At 38.1% G+C, this 19,130-nt stretch overlaps 1 protein-coding gene across 3 annotated transcripts in view; it reads left to right on the top strand.

Moving 5' to 3' along the window:
* Positions 1–19,130, top strand: part of KIAA0232 (KIAA0232 ortholog) — a 66,420-nt gene that overhangs the window by 23,568 nt on the left and 23,722 nt on the right. For 2 of the 3 annotated variants that reach the window (XM_032686978.1, XM_032686979.1), the window contains one exon: positions 8,048–8,185. In XM_032686978.1, the coding sequence (XP_032542869.1) occupies positions 8,048–8,185 (138 nt within the window). Of the gene's footprint in view, positions 1–8,047; positions 8,186–18,922; positions 18,997–19,130 lie in introns of those variants that run through there. The other variant, XM_032686980.1, reaches the window with a different exon arrangement.

The following is a 19,130-nucleotide window of genomic DNA, read 5'->3' as shown; positions in this document are numbered from 1 at the left end:
TTTATTTGTACAGTATAAAAATCAGTGTTCTGTGTTGTATCTTTCATAAACTATTTGTAAGCCTAGCTGATCTTGACTATAACAAATTTATGATTTAGACATGTTGACTTGTGCCTGTAGATTGTTCTCTCTTTAGAAGGGATAGAGCCTTTATTTAAAAAAAAAAAAACAAACACAAACCCAAAAGCTAGACACTCCATGAGATAAAGGCTTTGTTTGTAAGCCTTTGGTCATGCAGCAGGAAGGTCTAAATGCATTTGTTATGCATACTTTCTATATCAAGTGTCTTCTGTTGCTTTTGATCTACTTCTTTCAACTCATTTTTGGAAGTTCACTTTTTTTTCTGACCCTCAAAAATAAAAATCTTTAAAAAAAAAAAAATTAAAAAGGTAGTATTTTCTTAACTCCGAATTAAGTAGCTGTTGTACTGCAAACTGTGTTCTTTTGTGACCAGGATGAGATTTTTGCTTTTGATTTTTCAGTTTTTAACAGGGAGGCTTTTATTCTGAAAGACTAATTATTTGCAGACTGATTCAAAGTAGTTCCATTCAGGTAATCTTTTACATGAAGGCATAAGAAGTCTTCTGAATCATAGCTATGCTTCTGCTGACTTTGGTCACAGTTTTTGCTCTTGCTTTTTCATCATTAGTACTTAAATATTTATAGTCCAAAGTGTAGGTTTTTTTTTTATATTAAGAGAATAACAGAGTAGTGGAAGAGAGACCTCAGCCCATGCATGATACATTTTGGGGCTTTACCCTGTGGTTTTATCTCCGTAAATTCTTTGGCCCATCCCTCTGAGCTGGGATGGGGATTTCATTGCCAGCTTTTACTCTGCATTTGGCTGGCATGTGCTGATGACACAGGACATTTTGGTGACCATACTTGTGATGCACTTGTAGGTTCCCAGATCCAGTCGAATGTGGGATGTTTGTTCTCCTGTTATCCCATATTAACCCAGTAGAGGGACCTAATATCTGGATTTAAATGCTAGTAAAAGATATCAGTTTTACACATAGATATTTTTGGGGGAAGAGGGTGTGGGGTTTTGTGTGCATTCTGAAGTGAAAATCGCATCCATAACCTAAAGATAGGAAGTGAAATGAGGATTCGTTCCTCTGTACTACACTAACCTCATTATTCAATGTCAGTCTGGCTGGTATGCCTATGTAAGAAAAAATTGACAGTGCTGCTTCTAGTATAATTACACCTGTTCTTTTATCATCCTGAAGAAATAGCTTTGGGTCATTCAAGCACAAATTTTCTTAATGCATTACAATGTGCAGAGTGAGTTCAGTTACAGTAGGGAGTGAGTTCAGTTACAGTTACAACTGTGTGACTGCTGCACACGTGTCAGTAAATTTCAAAGTTCACCAGCAACATGTAGCAGTAAATGTCTTGAATGCAAAGTGTTTTCACTTTAATTTGTGTTACTGCTTATTAATACAAAAGCTAAACTATTTTCTAAGAGCTCAGGTAGCTAAAAAGTTTATAGAGGAAAACTTAGCTGTGGTCCTGCCCTCCATCCCTTTCTAGGAAGGAGGTACTCTAACTGGGGACTATGTAATTAAAACTCTGAGAAGTAATTTTTTTTGTGTGCAGTATTAATTTTGTGAGAAAAATTGATTGGATGTGTATTTCTCATCTGTTAAGCAGAAGAGAATGACTGAAAGGGCTTTACTGTAAAAGCACATTCCTAACAAAACTTACTTATTAATTTTTAGATGGCATTTGACTGGTTAGTTATGTGATAACTGATCTGTTCTGTATTTCTCTGGTGATTGACAGATAGGTCAGAGACAGATTTGGAGTGTCATGGCCTATGCATTTGTATTCTTATCCTGTTTTGTGGGTGGGAATTGTCGTGGCAGGGATTGGAGCTGAACAGTAGGCTCTCAGGGGCATTGTATTTGCACGGACTGTACAGGTTTCAGGGTAATCAGCTTCAGCTTATTTGTTAGTGCAGAAGAGAAGCATTTGTTCTCAAGGACTGTGGTTCTCTGAGAAACTTTATTTTCAAGCTCTCTTCCGTGTTTGTATTGGTGGGAGTGATCATGTTGAGCTGTTCCTTCTGTTATTGTTAAACTATGACTACTGATGTATTCTCACAAAGGCTTACATAGTGCAAAGCAGAGATACAAGCTCAAGTGCCAGGCTGGTGAGTCCTCCCAACAGTCAGGGTTTATTTGCAGCCACCTCTGTGCTGATGCAATTGTACTGTTTGGGATTCTGGGGTGAGCTGAGGACCTCCTTAGTGTTCTTGGTGTATAGACCATTGTGAGAGTTCACTTGCCACGTTTCTCCAAGCATGGATGTATGCTGCCTATATTCTCTGAGATGAGATGATTACAGTGGTCTGTGATACGTGTCACACAACTTTAGTTCTAAATCCAAGAGAGCAGCCATAAACATGTCCCTTTCAGGCACCTTGACTCTGTAGTGGCAGTTTCTCTTGAGTTTTTGTCTTTTCTGCTATGTAGGTCAGACCTGTAAGTAAAATGATGTCTTTATAGCTGTAGCTATAGCCTTGCTAAATTTGCTTCTTTTCTGCTTTAGTGGGAAAAGTCTAAAGGCAGCCTGCTCAACAAACATAAGATTTCAGCAGATGCAGCATTTGCATGTTCTCTCATTCTTGTGAGTGGGTGTGACAAATTTCTTCTGCCTGGTTTTAACCTAGAGTTACTTCTAATTAGTGAATATCACATAGACTGCCCTTCCAAGTTAGGTAGGATTATAAGCAAGAGTTTTTAATTGACGGAAACTCGGATTACAGGATTTTATACTTAGGTTGATTAATTTTGATAGGTGGAGCTCTTCCCTGCCTGCCATCAGTCCCAAATACTGTGATGACCTTGAGGTCGCAGTAGTTCACGATGTGATCTGATACAGTATCAGCTGTTCTGTTACAGTCCAGCTGCAAAGGATGGTAAAGTTCCAGTTGCAGCAACTGGGAAAGAGGTGGTTGTACTGGCCAGACATCATGGCTGGGCTTCGCAAACGAAGATTTGGGGAGGGCTCTACCCACGTTTGTTACAAGCATGCTGGTGGCTAAAAAGGCCAATCTGAGATAGAAACGTCCTGTTGCAAAAGGCAAAGCAGAAGGACTCCTTAGGTGGTATATTCTGCAAGACACGATTCTTTCTGCGTTGTCTTTTCTCCTCAAGAGTGATCCTGGGTGCATTCTCAAAAGCATCAGCAGCATTAAAGATAGTGTGTCTCCAGGCCTCCCGATTGGAGACCAGAGTAGACAGTTCCCTGGCTTTTCACTAAAAGTCTAAGATGAATTCTTTCCCTGGTAATACCTAGATTTGGAGTAATTATCTAACATTAAAGAATGTTTCCCAGTCCTCTCTATTCTGTGGTAGCATGGTTTTTGTCATGGAGAAAACTTGTGCTGCTCTCTGAAGAACCTGCTCGTTGTCTGCAGAGCCTCTTGTTGCATTTTTTGGGGGGAATATAAGCTGAGTTTGAGCTACTGTTTCTTGTGTTTTCTTCTGACCTATCTTGCCCATGTGTTCTCTTTATCTTTGTCTCAGTCTGAGGCAGCCTGTAAGGAATGTTTCAGCTGATCCTGGCCCATCAGACCTTTCGCAGTAATTATAGCGAATTTCCTTATAAAAAGGTATCCATCCCTGTGGCTTTAAGCAATGTATGAGAGTTCTTCCTGAATCTCAGTTTAGCAGAAGCATTTTTTCAGGGGAGATCACTGAATGTATTTATGTATTCTGCTTGTTGAATAATCCTAAAGGTGAAATATGCTTGTGATCTATTGCAGTTTTCCCCAGATTCTCAATTGTGACATCCTAGGGACAGTGAGGTCTTATTCCATTTTGGATATACTTTGTCATGGAACCATTGAATGGTTTGGTTTGGAAGGGACTTTAAAGATCATCTAGTTCCAACCCCCCTGCCATGGGTGGGGACACCTTCCACTAGACCAGGTTGCTCAGAACCCCATCCAACCTGGCCTTGAACATTTCCAGGGATGGGGTATCCACAATTTTTCTGTGCAACCTTTTCCACTACATGCCCTTGTCAAAAGTCCCTCTCCAGCTCTCCTATAAGCCCTTTAGATACTGGATAGTGCTGTAAGGTCCCTCCAGAGTCTTCTCCAGGGTGAACAACCCCAACTCTATCAGCCTGTCTTCATAGGAAAGGTACTCTGGTCCTCCTGTGGAGTCACTTCTGTGGGTCCATGTCCTTCTCGTGTTGGGGGCCCCAGAGCTGGACACAGCACTCCAGGTGGAGTCTCATGAGAGTGAAGCAAGGGGCAGAATCACCTCCCTGGACCTGCTGGCCACACTGCTTTTGATGCAACCCAGGACACGGCTGGCTTTCTGTGCTGTGAGAGCACATTGCTGGCTCATGCTGAGCTTCTCATCAAGCAACGTCCCTGAGTCCTTCTTGGGGCAATTCCAAATCCATTCTCTGCCCAGCCTGTGTTTCTGTTTGGAATTGCCCCAACCCGGTGCAGCACCTTGCACTTGGCCTCGTTGACCTTCATGAGGTTTGCAAGTTTGCACAGGCTCATCTCCCAGGCCTGTCAAGGTCCCTCTGGATGATGGCATCCCTTCTCTCCAGCATGCTGACCGCACCACACAGCTTGGTGTTCTTGGCAGACTTGCTGAGGGAATACTCAATACCACTGTCCATGTTGCCAACGAAGATGTTAAACAGCACTGGTACCAATACAGACCCAGGGCAATGGCATCTGTCACTGTTCTCCCCTTGGACATCAAGCCATTGACTGCAGCTCTTTGAGTGCGACCGTCCAGCCAGTTCCTTATCCACTGAGTGGTCCTTCTGTCAAATCCATGTCTTTCCAGTTAAGAGACAAGGATGTCGTGTGGAAAAGTGTCACAAGCGTTGTACAAGTCCAGGTAGATGTAGATGATGCCATTTGTTCTTCCCTTACCCATCAATGTTTTTACCCTGCTGTAGAAGGCCACCAAATTTGTCAGGCATGATCTGCTCTTAGTGCAGCCATGTTGGCTGTCACCAGTCACCTCCTTATTTCCCAGGTGCCTTCATACAGTTTCCAGGAGAATCTGCTCCATGATCTTGCCAGACACAGGGGTGAGACTGACTGGCTTGTAGTTCAGAGAGTCTTCCTCTTCTTCTTTTTTTAAAAATAGGGGTTATGTTTCCCTTTCTAATGTTGCCATTTATGTGAACTATGAGCTGATTTGCCATTTATGTAGAGTGTGAGCTGCATAATGATTTTATGTCAGTCTTATTGCAAGGTAGCACATTTTTTCCTGCGGAAGGTAGATATTTCTTATTACAGCAAATGAAAGAAGAATCACTACCAAACTTGCTTTTCTTTTGCTTCTCCAGTTTCTTGGCAATGTAGAGGGAAGTGGTAGAATTGCTGCTTTTACATAGTTGAATAGCATAAATGATTTCAAAATCTCTTTCTAAAATTAGCGCCTGTATCTTAATTCAGGGTTGAATTAAACACTCAAAAACTTGGTTTTATTCAGTATCCAGGTGGCATTGGCTTTTAGTCGATATTTATTTAATTGGGTGGTCATCCCCTAAAAATTAAGGTAGAGGTTGTCTGGTTTAAATATTAGAATTTTGTAAGCCAAATTTTAGTTTTTCTTTTGTGTGTATGCACACTCTTTAAATCTGTAAGTTTGGAGTAGCATTGCTTTTGTGAAATGTTCAGTGACCACTGAACAGAATTGCAAAAATTCAAAGTTATGGTGGAGCTCTTGCATTAAAATGAGCATTATCTTATGGTCTCTAGTTCTGTTAGGAAACAAGGCAAATGAAGGTATCTAATAAGTGAAGAGAGCAGAATTCTGCAGTGATTCTTTCCATGTGGAGGAACTGGTTTACTTGCTTTCATGCATACAAAATGTTTTGTCAAACTGCTTTCTTGCCTGTTTGTCATGGACTTAATACTTTCCAGTCTTAAGGGTAAACCTCCTGATGGGCTCCTGACCACTGGAGACAAAGAGATGGGAAAAAAAAGAAGGGAGAAAAGTCAAGAGGCTGATTTCAACCACTTGAAACTACCGGATTGTCAGTCTTTTTTTTTTTTTTTCCTTTGGTCAATTTAGTCATCATGAAAGCAGAGTTTCACTCTGTGTCTCAATTCTACAAACTCACTCTCTAGGGTGTATGACATAAATTTCTGTAAGCATGAAAGTTCTTGCTGCTCTGCTGACAGACAGCTGGTAAAGCTGCTCTGCAGAGGGGATCTGTAATGTACCAGTACAAAGGAAAGCTTTGTTGGCATAGAGAAAACAAAGTACTTTAATATATAGCATTTTGAGAATTGTTTTCCTGCTGTAGATGTTGTCTTAATGAACTTTCCGCTTAAAACCGGAATAAATTGGTTGCACACATTTACTGGTTTGCCTGGATTTTCATTTTGAGTAGCATATTCCAAATGGGTCCATTTGGATAAGCAGGACAGGCTTTTGGAGCTGGTGGGGGAGAGGTGGTTCTCATCAGTTTGTTTGCTTTCACATGAATATTGGAAAGAGTTAGAGTGCTCTGTAGCCTCATGGTCTATAAAGAAATACATAAATTACAATTTTGGAAAAGACTTACTGAAATTTGTTTTTTAGAAGTGAAGTCTAGATGTGCAGAGAGTCTCTTGAACCTATTTTCTGATAATTTTTTTCTTATTTTTTCTATCATTCCTTTTTGTTAGTCCTTCTAATAACAGAACAGTAGACTGTTCAAATTTCTTGTTTTAAATGAATCACTGGCACCTTGCACAAGTATAAGGAAAAACAGAGTGACTATGGCTTTTTGTTCTTTCAGCACCAAGTGCAATTCTCCAGTTTTGGTGCTCAAATAAGACTTTAAGAAGTAAATTCAACAAATTGCTCTACTCCTTCCTGGAGGACTCAGTCACGTGAAGTCACAAACGAGAGCCCTTCAGTGGCTGATTCTGAAGATGATTGGTCTCTCTCTGCCCCCTTTTTTCCCATCTTTTTCCTTGATTGCACAGAGGCAGTCAGTTTCAACTTGTTTTTTTGATTAGTTTCACTGACAACATGTTTTTACTTTGTTTCGAAACCATGGGGAATTGGAAGTTCTTTTAAATGAGAGTGGGCCTTAGCCTGGATTTCTTTAGAAGCAGTAGCAGGTATGTTGAAAGAGTTGAAACAGGTAGGCTGAAAAGCATCAGGTGTTTGTGGGTCTCTCTGAAGAAGATGATTTAGATCAGCATCCATTATAAGACGTTAAAGACTATTTTCCTGGTAGCCAAAACATTTCCTTCATGATATGAATGCGGGAAATCATGTATATATATGTGAACAGGCAGTGATATGAATGCGGGAAATCATGTATATATATGTGAACAGGCAGTGAAGAATAAGCAAGTCTGATAATAAATTTTGTAAATTCCAAGAAGCCATATAAAACAGAAGCTACATATCTTCACGATTGCATGTAATACAATAGCATTCTGCTTTGATTTTATTGTTCTTCATTGTTCTTACATGTGTGAGAAGCCAACCCCACTCATTCACCCCCACCTCCCAGTATCTGAATTTTCTTCTGAAATTAGTTCAGGATTATTTTACGATAGACACTGCTTTCTCTGACCGTAATGATGCTCATTGTGAGACTGAGTTGAAGGCTTTGGGATCTAACATTGCATTTTCTTTTGGCTAGTTTAGCTTTCTCTTAAGTTTTATCTTAACTCTGAACTACTTGCTTTTCATCCTTATTATTTCAGAGATCAGGGAAACTCTCTAACATATTTTGTGTAAATTACAGTAATACATTCAACCATAAGTTGGCCATAAAGTTACCTTTATGAATATGCTTTGCAAATGGAAAATATTGCAGTGAAATGTGAGTAAACTCCATGTCCTGTGAAAAGTACATGTGCTTTTCTGAATAGTAAGGGCAAGTTTTATGTAATCAAACTAATCTTTAACTGGGCAAAAAGTAGTTTTCAGCAGATAGAAAAGGGTTAGTTTTATTTTGAACAGTATGTTACTTGTAGTCCTGTTCTGCTGTAGTACTGAGATATTAATGTATTTCAAATAATGTAATTTCTTTATTTTGATTTTAGGAGAATGACATCTTCCTGGGCTGGGAAAAGGGAGCTTACAAGAAATGGGGAAAGAGTAAGAAGAAGTGCTCTGATCTAACACTAGAGGAAATGAAAAAACAGGCTGCTGTCCAGTGTCTTCGCTCTGCTTCTGATGAAGTAAGTTTGCACTATTAATAGATTCTTAAGGTTTTATGTCCTTCGTGTTAGATATATTTAGCTCGTGATGCTTATCTTCTAATTTGTGCCTTCTTAAAATGCAAGTTCACCAAAAGTTCTCCAAGAATTCTTTATTTTTCTTTAGGAAATTATGAAATCTGTGTATGGCAGCATGATTTCACAAAAGATTCTGTACTGTGTAGTGTCATGCTTTCCTTCCTGTAAGCCCTCGTCTGTTCTTGTCAGGGACAGTTGCAATGCACCAGTTTGTGTCGAAATTACAACAAAGCTTTGCATAAAGGTAATTCCCAAGATTCTAAATTGACTAAATTTGTGTTGTGTTTGAATAGAAAGGACTGGAATATTTGGGCAGAAAGCCATCTTGCTTTGTTCATGCTACATGTGTCATCCAGAATTGCTAAATAAAACACCACGTATGGTAGCAAGTGTTCACTTCCCAGATTACAGGAGTGAGTGGAAGTGGAATTGAAGTGCACTGACTGGAGAGGGTGAGGAGAGGTGAAGGCAACAGATTGAAGGAAGATGGCAGAGGCAGCAGATACCATGTAGCTCAATGGAAAAGTGGACAAAGGACTGTTGAAGGAAACGTTTAAAAAGAAAAAATATGTAGCACAGGTCAAAAAAAGCTCCCCAGGGAGATTTTTGAGACAACAAAAATGAGAAAGTCTGTCCTTTAGTTTACAGAACTACAAATACTCTGATCTCTTCCTACTGTTGGAAGAAACTACCCCACCCATGTAGCCTGGTTGCGTTATTGCTCCATACACCTTCCTAGTCGTGGTTTGTGCTTGCACAAGCATTTGGGTGGTTATGTGGAGAACTGGATTGGGAAAGTGAATCAGTTTCCTGAGATTAACCTGGTTGGGGTGGAGGAAATATTAACCCAGAGATGTTTCCTGGTCAGATTTGTGGCACAGACACTTGTGCCACAAGGCTGTGGAAGGTACGTGGCCAAGAACAATCCAGAAGGTGGGGATGATTTGGTTACTCCCACCACCTTTCAGCAGCATTGGTATCACATACTGACTTACTGTTTGTGAAGCTACTTGAGTATTTGTTCAGTTACTAAATTCCTAATTGACTAATTGGGAGATTTCTGAACTCCCATTTTCCCATTACTTATTATGCTAACAAAGTGATGCAAGTATAATTTTGTTGGTAATTTGCTCTACTCTCATTATTACAGAATACTGAGGTAAGCACTCTGACTACTGTAACAGTTAATTTAAATATTAAGCAAATATGAAGAAATAATTGCAAGAAGTAATGTCTTTCTTGAGGATATGACTGTCTTTATGTACTTATTTTATGAACAACAAAAAGTAGCTTGCATACATAGACCACAGGAATACTGATGATTGATTTTTAGCTTTAGAAAGTACTATGCACCTCCCCATAGCTGAAAATCAAGCAGCATCACTTGAGTTAAATTTATATTGTCTGGAGAAATCTAGTTGCAGAGAAAAAGGAAGAAGGTGAATTTATCAATAACCTAAAACAGGAGAAAAAGGGAAGAAACCATTCAACTAGACTTTTGAAAGAATAAAAGGATATGTGATCTGAAAGGTTGAACAAGTAAGTTCCACCTTTGATTCTTGTCCCCTTGTCAGAATTTAGAGTGTTCAACATTAACCTGTAATCTGCAACCTGTAGGCTTGTGTTTCAGAGCTATTTTGACTTCTGTTGCGTGCTCAGACAATTAAGCTTGCACATTTGTTGTCATTGGTGAAGTTGTAGATCATAATTTTTTTATATATTTTCAAACAGAATTGAACCTTTTAACTTTAAAAAAATTTGTTACTTAAAGCTGTTCTGTAGGTAGTTTATCACATGCATTTCGTGAGAGAAATACAGACTGCTTTTATTTTTACTCTAGAGTTGAGGGGATACTAGTTGCTTTGATACTAGTGAGACTTTAAAGTACCTTGTAAGATATCTTTTCTGCTTTTACAAACACATTTCTCATGTTGTCATGCTTTTGTATTTAAGTTTGTGTGCTGTTCTGCTGGGAATAATCAGTAGATTTTGGATTGTGAAACATAATGTTAAAATACTATTTTTACTGAGGCATTCAAGCTGCTCCAGGCAATGTTCATGATTTCGTCTCTGCAGAAAGATAAAAACACTCTGTGAATTGTAGTTGAAATTGTTAATTAGTGGTATGTGAGGAGTGTTTATAAATTATAAATTGTTGAGATACAAATAAATACTTTTTCCCAGTGCCACTTGAATTTTTTAAAATAGTTTTCTGAATCATCAGAAAATGCTTACCAGTAGAGGTTTTTTTTGTTGTCAAATTAGGTAGATGTGTTCATTAGGATATTCTGTTTTTGTAAGTGGTCTGATAATAGTCCACATGGGCAGTTCTGGAGCTTGCTTATAGTTTTGCTGTCCTTCTGTGATCCTTTTTTCAAAGTAGTTGGATATGGAAATACCAATATGCTCACATGGATATGGATCACTTGGTCCTCCAGCCTAACCTCTTCTTGTTACCTTAGCATTGGAGCAAAGCAAGCAAGGTTGGGGTAGCCCCATTATTGGGAGTAATTGAGTAATTGAAAAAGGTCTTAATGTATTTCAACCTAAATGTATTTAAATAAAATGTTATTCAAGTGAAATTATTACGGTGTTTAACCTGCATATGTCTGTAGATAGAGTATATATACACAAACAGAAAAAACAAAATAGGAACACAATTCAATAAAAACTTTAGGATTTTGCAGCCTGATGGTTTAGAGGGAAAAATGCGCAGAGAATGAAAAGGTGACGAGGGTCAATAATAACTTTTCTGACTCTCGTAGGAAATTGCAGGGATCTGAGTAATGTAATTTTGACTTTTGCATTTAATTATTTAAACCAGTAATGTGTTGAGATATTGCAGACAGTCTGCCTCTCTCTTCCTACCAGTAATCGAAGGCCTTAAAATTGGGTGATCGCTTCAGAAAGATGCTTGATGGGAAGTCATAAAATGGATTCGATGAAAATTGGCTTGATAGCAGTAAGCACTGCTTTATCAGACTTTCATTTAATGGTTGAAGCAAATATTTTGAAATCTTGCCTTGTGCATTTTCATTTACATGCTATTCACTCTTAGAGTGTACTTTATTTGGTAGCTTAGTTTTGCTTGAATTCAGTTTTTCCTCTCATTAAAAAGAGTAATGCTGTAAAACACTAGTCTGAGACAGAAATCCAAGGTTCTAGTTATAATTTTATGCTGCAGAAAAGAAACATTTGACTTCAAGAAGACTGCAGTTTGGTGTTTATTTCTAAAACATTTCCTAAGTTACGAGTATGACAAGTGAGAGGAGCTGCTCTGCCTCACTGTGTCTTGCAGTGGCAAAGCGCACTGTGGACTAAGTGCTTTTGTGAGAGGAGGCCTGACTTTGACAGGTACTACTTGGCATATGTAAGAATGCAAATTGTTCATGTGTGTATGTTCTAAGGGCAGTATTTTTTGTGTGACAAGCATTTTGGTGTCTCAAATTGTCTATATTCGTGTGAATGAATCCTTGGCTGCAGATGCTCTTGGTGCAGTCAGCAGCAGGAGAAATGTAAGTACATTGCAGCTTGCCAGAAAATGAAGACTGAATGATGGTGAGAAGAACTTCTAAGACAAGTACTTTAATGTAGCAATCAATTGCTATTCTTACTGCAGTTCTAAAGTTTATTTTTTCCAAAACACTTGAGTAGAATATAAATAGCAGTTAAAATACATGCTGAAGAATTGCTCAAATTTTGTAAAGCTTATTAATATTGACCTTGAGTAAAGATTTTATCTTAATTTTTATCCTGCTGAAGTGTAGAAGAAATTTTCAAATGTTGGTTTGCAATTAACTGGCAAAAGAGGGATATCCATTCTAATGAAATGTTGGGTAAAAAAAAATAATGTGTAGGAGTGGGGAATATTTATATGAAAGTCCTTGAGGAAAGTAAGAAATTTTATCCTGAAATTACTGCCTCAAATTTTAAGTAAAACCAGTTGATCTGTCAATTATAAATAACTTTTTTGGTTAGTTTTGTTGCTGTTGTTTTTTTTAATTCCAGTTTGGTACACCTAAAACTGAGTTCCATTTGTTTCATGTTTGAAATGCTGGGATTTTTTTAAGCCTCCTAATTCTGAAAGTTTTAATTATTTTGGATTTGAATAATGAAACTTGTCAGTAGCAAGGCAGAAAGCAGTGCCTTTGAAACTCTTAAAAAAAATTTAGAAATTCACCTGTATTATTTTTTGCAAGGTGGATACTGTGAGCAAGATTGGAATTAGAGGTTACTTGTCAAGTCTATGTATAAGGCTTTTCAGTAGGTATATTTCCTAGTAATAATACTGAAATAATTTATGTGCCTGTCCATTGGTCATAAATCCAAGAGCTTAATTAGCTTTTACCTGACTAGTTTTCTGCTGAAATTTGCGTTGCTCAATAGACAGAGCAGGTCTTCAGCTGTGCTGTTGCAGTTCTTCAAGGGTATAGTTAATTCACTGAACGCTTCCAGTGTGATACGTGAAGCTGCACCCCAAGATAGTGCCAGATTTTCAGTTAAAGCAGCTGCCGTGTCCCTTGCTGAAATGTTTGAGGTCAGTTTAAGGATGAGCAAAGGAAACAACTTCCTGTGGATCTTACTTTCTGTGTAGATGAAACCAGAGCTTCTTTGAGTGTAGGTGGCCACTTCACCTAAGCTGTTCTGCAGTATATCGGGTGACATTCCTGGTGTCTAATGCTGCTCATCTCCCAGGGCATGTTGGAATGGGCATCAGGCAATGTGGTCCATTTCTGAACTAGCCAAGCACTCAAAATCTGCTGACTGCCACATGAAACCATGTATGTGTCAAAGTAAGAGTTACTCTTGGTTGATATATATTAGCGAATATCTAGGTAATGAAAATAATGAATTTTGAAAAAGAACTGCTCTGATATATTTGACAAGAACACACAGTGCCTTCCATCCCACTGTTCTAAGAAATTACTGCTTGGGGGTAACATGGAAACATAATTGGCGAAACTTCATAACAGTGATTTCTTTTAAATGTCATTAGGTGTGGGCATGCTAACAGCAATAGAGCATTGGCTTTGCTTGCTTTGAGTTATGAAGGGGGAATATAACTTCTGATACCTGTGTATCTATGTACTCATATGGGAGCAAATAGAGGAACAAGTGTGGCTCTACTGAACAGTTTTCTTATAAATTTTGCCTGGTAATCTTATTCTCAAATGTGCCTTGCTTTCAGCACAAACTTGAGATGTGTCTAAAATAAGATTTTGTTGAAATTTTCTTAGCATTTGTCATCTTTCTTACACAAAGTGCAGAACTGTAAAACTTTCATAGAACCCTAGAATGGTTTGGGTTGGAGGGGACCTTAAAGATGATCTCATTCCAACCCCCCTGCCATGGGTAGAGTCACCTTTCAGTAGACCAGGTTACTCAGAGCCTTGAACACTTCCAAGGATGAGGCATCCATGCAGTTACTACAGTTCTTCACATAAACCTTATTTGAAGAAATAATCTCCTAATGAATCAATTGATTATGATTCCACATCTGAGTGTGTTTTTTATTGGGTTACTCTGGCTAACTGTTGTGGTCTCCAAAGATTATGGTATCTGTGTGCCAGGTAGACCAAGGCACCATTGCATAGTCTGCCTTGCACTTTGCAATAGTGATGTGCAAGAGCTGTGGGAAAAGGACTTATGGAGTCTGTAGCACAGGGACTCTGTTTCTTTTCTTTTTATGTAGGATGCCACATTAACTAGGTGATTTAGAATTAATTTTAATCACTGTTGTTCCCTGCTTCTCTGAGGTAAGCCAGTATTAATTAGCTAATACACAGGGCCACAACACTGCGGTACCAGGGAATAGGATAGTAAACATTAAATGGTTTCTTAGGTGATTGAATTTACACATCTTCGTATAATTAGAAGTGACGTGAACAAGAGTGTTAATGTAAAGATACAGGACAGACAAGAACGAAACAAGTTATGTAAAAGCCATCTTAACAAATCAGAAAGGTGAAGTGCATGTTGAGAAGTTTGAATTTAGTAAAGCAAAAAAAAATGAAGTTGAGGTCCAAAACAGCCATTATGCTTCTTTGAAGCACCTGTCCTGACTAGCTCAGTAGTAAGCATTTGTATGTGTCTGAGGATGATTGTTCAGTCCTTTTCCAGGAAATGCCAAAACACTTCACAAAACTAGTGAATATCATATTCCTTTTGGGTTGAATGCAGTTGGGCTACTGGAAAGGGATGTACTAGCTGTTTCTAGAAAGGGATTTTAAAAATAACTTCAGATACCATATAGGAAATTGAAGTGAATTTGTCTTGCCAAGGTAACCATCACAGAATAAATTAATTACAATAAATCAATTCCTTTTTCTTTATAACTTTGGCATTTTAACAGGTATTCCTAGTACCACATATGATTTGTCATGTTACTGAAGCTGCTCTGCCAACTATAATAGTAACTTTAATGGAAGTTGACAAAAGTTTTAATTGTTCCAATTTTTGTATGTGTTTTCTTCATATAGAAAAAGTATCTATAGAACTGGAGAAGTTCTTTGTGAGAGCTTAGTCTACACAAAAACTGCTTCATAATATTACTTAAGTATTTCCCATAGTATAGATGACTGTCTTGGAGGCTGAAAGTATGTGTTCAATATGATTGAAAGTTATTTCACCTTGTATGTACTCCCAGTGATAATGGGAGTAAACCAGGGCAAGGCAGTTCTCCCCTCACAGAAGCTTCTCTGGTAAGTCTGGGACAGAAAGTTGGCAACTGCACCTCATGGAGGAAGGAGGCAGCACAGTCCTACAGGCACACAGGTGTGGCTGTGAAGATGCCAGGGGAGTGTGTTATGGAGCTCTCCTGAATAATGCCTTGTGTTCCATCACAGAGCAGTGTCATTAGATTATAATTTTCCTTAATTTAGAACAATCATTTTCACCAAAAATTTGAATTGAGGTCCATTCTGAATTCTTATCATACACACGAGCAAACTTGAATGAATGTGGCAGAGTACCTGCTGAGGAAAGTTCAAGTGTCCTTTCTGCATTTCACTTGGTGCAGAAAAGAGCTCTTGCATAACTGAGGGGAACACACTTTAAAAATTACTCCTGTTGCATTGATAATACAGATAAGAACATTTCAGCATCTGCAAGTTGAAGTACTGTGATTAAGTGAAATCTCACAGCAACACTACTTACAAGGATAGTACGTCCTTTGTGGCTTTGAAGTCAGCATGTTTGTTTATAAGTGATTAATAATAATCGAGAAGAATAGTTTCTAGTGAGGAATTATCATTTCTTGAAGGGATAACTTTTATTTCAATGTAGCCTGCTATGGGAGGGAGCTACCAGAATTAAGTTTTAAATAACAGAAGTCAGATTAACTGCTCTAGTAACCTACATTTAGTGATAGCATGTTCATTTGAAGTTAATTTGAGCTGGCAGTTGATCTCTTTTATCTAGAATTAGTAAATAACGTGCTATTTATTATCTCTCTCTCTTAGAAGGTGTTGTGTGAAGTGATGAACTACAGCTCTGAAAATCTGAGTCTGATTCTAGTTATGTGCCAGATATGTAATTTACCTTTCCTAATGCTGTTTTAATACAAAAGACAGCACTAAGAGAGTTGTAAGCAAGTATTTTTATTTCCTTGTTGGAGAGCTTTGATTTTTGTAATACTAAGTCAGTTTGCTTGGAAATTGATATTCTAAAGTCACACATTTATTGAAGATTACTTCCATCAAGTATTCATAAACCTTGAAAGAGAAGTTAATAAGTAGAATTTGTTTTTCTGACTGGTTTAATATCTTTGTCTTAAATCATCATGTATTCAAGTGAAAAAAATAAATATTTAATTGTGTTCTCACTACTAAAGGATCAAAAAGGTTGTACATGTAAGTATACACTCTTAAATGTTTCCTTGTGTCACCCCCCTTATGATGATGGAGGAAAATTCCAGCATGTGAACTGGAACCCTATTTTATTCCTTTGAACTCCACCTGGATTTAACACCCCAGGCAGACTGCTCTTTTGGTGGATTTATTTATTCATTCATTTATTCACATAGTGGTGATCTTGGGCTGATTTTTTTTTTTAGTCTTTCTTGAGCACCTCCTGTGAGAGTACTTGTAATCAAAGGAATTATACTGTGTCAGAATGTTAAAAAATGAAAACCTAGACTTTTATCTAGCTTTCATCATCCCACAAAATATAGAAATAGATGTGTGGCTGCAATGAATCACATTTTGTGCCTTATTCAGTTCACGTGGCTTAACAGCTGATCCATGTAGAACAGCTATGTAATCCTGCACTTGGTGACAGGCCACATGCCAAGAAAACTGTCCTGGTACAGTCAGAGAACCATCTCCTCTGAAGAGTCCTATGGCCTGTTAAGTGAATTATTTGAAACTATTAATATATTGATTTCCTTTAATTTCTAGACTGTTTGAACTTGTATTCTGTGAAAGGAGCATCAGTATTCTGCTTTAGCTTACCCTGTTTCAGCAGAGGTTTGGATCTCAGGAGGTCCTTTCCAACCTCAATAATTCTGTTTGTTTGGGAAAGGGAAATGAAGATTTGTTTTGAAAGTGTATGCTAGAAAGCTCTCAAAACCCTAAAAGCAAATGAGTGATTACCTTAATTGTTCAAGAAAGATGAAGTGTAATGCTTTTGCTTTTCAAAAACCTTAAAGAGACCAAGGACCTTTGGGGCCTGAAGTGACAAGACATATTTAGTAAATATTTACATTGCACAGTTCAAAGCTTCTGGAGGAAGCTATTAACTCAGGCTAGAAGTGAAAAACCAAACTGCACAAAAACTCAAACTCAAACAAAACCCCCCAAACCAAAGCCCTTTGAGTTGTACAATCTGATGGAATTTTTCAGTTTCTGTGTATATATTTACGGTACGTCACATGTGGAAATCTCATTCTAAGTAGAGGCTATCAGAATTTTGTTTCCCTTTTCTCTGTCTAGAATTTCTGGCTATTGCATGTATGCAAATCTGCAGGACACAGTATACATTTTCATGGCATTTTTTGGATGGAAGTATGAGACCTGTAACTAGACATCATTACTGGATGATGGGAAGAGATGAAAGCTCAGTGCAAATGGAAAATTTGCTGAGCAATGCTATCCTCAGTTCCTTACTGTAACTATGTGAAATGATAGTGGTGCTATTTGTGATCAAACTCAGGAAAAGCCTGTTAAATTTCCCGTCGGTGACTGGGCTCTGCTTGTTTGCAACATTCAGAACTAACCTGCTAGCAGAGACGAATATCAACATGACTTGATGTGTCAAGAATCTGAGAGGATCTAATATTTAACAGCTTCTTACTCCAAACTCTCAGAACACAGAAGCCAGTGCCCACTGTTAACATAGGCAGCAGTTTTTAGTGGATTTGAATTTGGTGTACATAATATTGGGTTTTTCCAAGGTTCACAATTTGACTGAATGTTTTAAATTCGTAAAAATATTTCAGAAGTAGCTACGCTTATAGATTCAATATCTTCTGGGAACATTTTTTGCAGCTTTACGGAGGTGTGAATGTACTTACGGAAGCAGTTGGATTGCTTTAGACTAATGAGTTACCACTTGTCATCTCTGACTGCTCTACTTCCAAACTAGAGCGTATTCAAAAGGTCTTCGATTTTAATATTTGACATTATATATATGTGTGTGTGTGTGCACTCTTGTGTTAAAAAAAAAAATCCTAACCCAAAAAACCTCAAAACCAACAAACATATTTACAAATATATATAAAAACTTGTGTGAACTTTTCTGGTTTTTTCTTTAATTGGTTTCATTCTTCATTATGTAGAACTGCATTAATTTAGCTCTCAATAGAGTCATGTTGGTCAGTGAGGAAGACACTGGCTATTGGAGTCCTGTAACTCCAGCAGTCAGATTGACTGTTCTTGTTCATGCTGGGTGAGTTCAGAAGCTTAATTTATCTGTTAGCACAGTCACTCCTATACCAGTAACATAACACCTATCCTTTATGTAATCCTCCCATTGCTTCAGCCAGCTGATGAAAAGCCAAAAAGAACAACTTTTGGTAGAACTGGATGTACATTAAATCAGGAGAAGGAAAAAGAAATATGTTGAAAACAGTAGAACAGAATAAAATGTGTTTGGTGTGCAGGAAATATTGTTATGCAAAATAAAAACCATGAATTAAAAAATTACATACTGCTCTATGTAGTTTGAATGAGAGAAACAGGTTGGTAGAAATCTGGGACAGACAACTGTGAGGTTTAAGCCTTTTGTGATGGAATTACAAAAGCAATCATAATTGGGCACTAAGACTTCCATGTTGAAAAATGTACTATTTGGGGACTGTCTTTAAATTTGAACATAAGCAAAGTACTTCAAGCAGATCATGTAGTTTTGTTAACTAATTGTGTCCTATTGCACCAAGCCGGTGCCTGGAACATCTTCCTTTCTGGCAGTGGGGTTGTTACAGCCTACGATGCCTTAACTTAAACAATAAAAAAATACAGCAAGCAAATTCATTTTCCAAAAACACCATTGTCATATAGGAAATAATTGCCATGGCATCTGTTGCATTAAGTCGGCAGCTTGTTTTTATATACTGCAGTAAGGAGCTGAGCAAGGGGTCTCCAGCCTCTTGGTGTTCTGCACAGTGGGTTCCCACCCCCCCTCTTTCAAAGCGAGCGCTGTCTCCTTCAGCGCAGTGCAGGACAGCGAGCGGCATCAGCTGACTCGAGTATTAGTTTCATGGTACAGGGGGAAATGAAGCATTTGTTTCCAAAAGTTTTCACTCCTTCGCTGTAATGGTGAGCATATTGTTACTGGTTTGGGGCATTTTTTTTGACTTGATGTTATAATTAAGCTAAGAAAGTAAATCTGTATTTTTTTGGGTGTTTGCTACAGGTGTCTGTTCGATTAGACAGTTCGGGGAGCTGAGGAA

This window comes from Chiroxiphia lanceolata, chromosome 4, assembly GCF_009829145.1.
Source record: "Chiroxiphia lanceolata isolate bChiLan1 chromosome 4, bChiLan1.pri, whole genome shotgun sequence".
Lineage (NCBI taxonomy): Eukaryota > Metazoa > Chordata > Aves > Passeriformes > Pipridae > Chiroxiphia > Chiroxiphia lanceolata.
This window is presented reverse-complemented; position numbering and strand designations above follow the sequence as displayed.